This window comes from Antrostomus carolinensis, unplaced genomic scaffold (genome assembly GCF_000700745.2).
Source record: "Antrostomus carolinensis isolate BGI_N321 unplaced genomic scaffold, ASM70074v2 scaffold26611, whole genome shotgun sequence".
NCBI lineage: Eukaryota > Metazoa > Chordata > Aves > Caprimulgiformes > Caprimulgidae > Antrostomus > Antrostomus carolinensis.
Window position 1 is genome coordinate 3,219 of NW_010296634.1, and position 1,462 is coordinate 4,680.

At 61.8% G+C, this 1,462-nt stretch overlaps 1 protein-coding gene across 1 annotated transcript in view; it reads left to right on the forward strand.

Moving 5' to 3' along the window:
• Positions 1-90: 90 nt before the first annotated feature.
• MFSD12 (major facilitator superfamily domain containing 12) overlaps positions 91-1,462 on the forward strand; it is a 6,203-nt gene continuing 4,831 nt past the window's right edge. The window contains 1 exon segment of the mRNA XM_029087556.1: positions 91-109. Coding sequence (XP_028943389.1) covers positions 91-109 — 19 coding nt within the window.

Consider the following 1,462-nt stretch of genomic DNA (forward strand, 5'->3'; position numbering starts at 1 on the left):
GCAACCAGAGTCCCACGGCTCCTGCCCCAGCTCTCCCGTGGGGATGTGGGCAAGTCCCTCGCAGCCCTTAGGGGACTGCAGAGCATGACCATGCGGGACCCTGGGATTGGTGAGGGGACAGAGTCTCGCTGATCTTCCAGACAGGGCTTGGTTAAAGCTAACAGCCCTGTAACAGGGAACAGAGGAGGTCTGGTCTGGTTTGAACCTTCTTGGACCCTTCCCATCCCAGTGGCTTGTCTGGGGCAGAGGCTCAAGTTCCGTGTCCTTCCAGGAGCTCCTGGAGCACCAGAGCTGGCTGCGAGCTGGTGCAGGACAGCAGCCAGCACCTTGCTGAGGTCCTTGCTCAGGATGTATCCGAGCCGGGCTGGGATTGTTGCTGCCTGCCCTCGGCACAGGGAGAACTGCTTTGCCCCAGCACTGCGGCAACTGGGGTGGCCGTGCCGTGTGGAAGCCATGAGGAGGAGGGATTGTCATTCACAGGTGAGAGTAGGAGAAATTGCTTGTGAGGAGGCGAATCTTGCAAACTCCCCTGGAGAGGGGACCTTGGGGGCCTGGCAAAGCAGCTGCAGGTTCCCCTCAGCTATAGGAAGAGGTTCCTGCGGCTCCTTGGCAGTGCCCAGTGGAGCTGGGGACATGTATGACTGGACATGCAGCCATCTCCATGTCAGTGCTCCTGGGCCTCCAGAGCAGCAGAGCACCTCAGCAGATTTGCTCCATAACCTTGTGAAAGGGGAAGGAGAAGCCAGCCTGTCCCTGCTCGCTCCACGCTGGCGTCCCCACGCTGGCGTCCCCATGCCATCAGGCTGCAGCAGAGGGAGGAGCCTGTCTCTGCTGTCCCTGACTCAGCTGGGACCTTCCCAGGGCTCAGAGCCTGGTGAGCGGGACAGATCTGCTCCTGTCCCCCCCACCGCACTGGGGGTGTCCCTGGCCATCGCTTTGCAGGTGACTTCTGCCAGTGTAGAGGGAATGTGGCTCCCTCTGCCAGCCCCACGGGAGAAGGGACAAGGGGACAGATGGGCTGGCCCTGCGCCTGCGGGACAGCCTGGAGCCCTCCTGGCCCTGGGTGTCTTATCGTCCTCGGGCAGGTGGCAGGGCGGTGCGTGTCCTTGGGGCTGGTTATCTGCAGGCTGGAGATGGGGAGAGAAGCCCTTTGTGGCCACATGTCCTGACAGCGTGAGGGTCTGTCCTCTGACATTTTAAGGGGGACAGAGTGGATGTGAGATGGTTTTGCGCTTTGTGGGGGGAGCTTGACTGGGGAAAAGTCTGCTGACAACTGTCTGTCTCTCTTGCCGCTGGGTACGAGGGAAAGGACAGGGTGAGGGGGGGCTGGGGCTCCATGTCTGTCACCTGGCTGGGGGAAGGGGCCCACCTCCCTCCACAGCTCTGTGGGGTAGGACTTGTCCTCGCAGAGGGCTGGCTGTGTCTGTCCAGCTGTCTCTGAGCCAGCTGGGGCTGCTGGTGT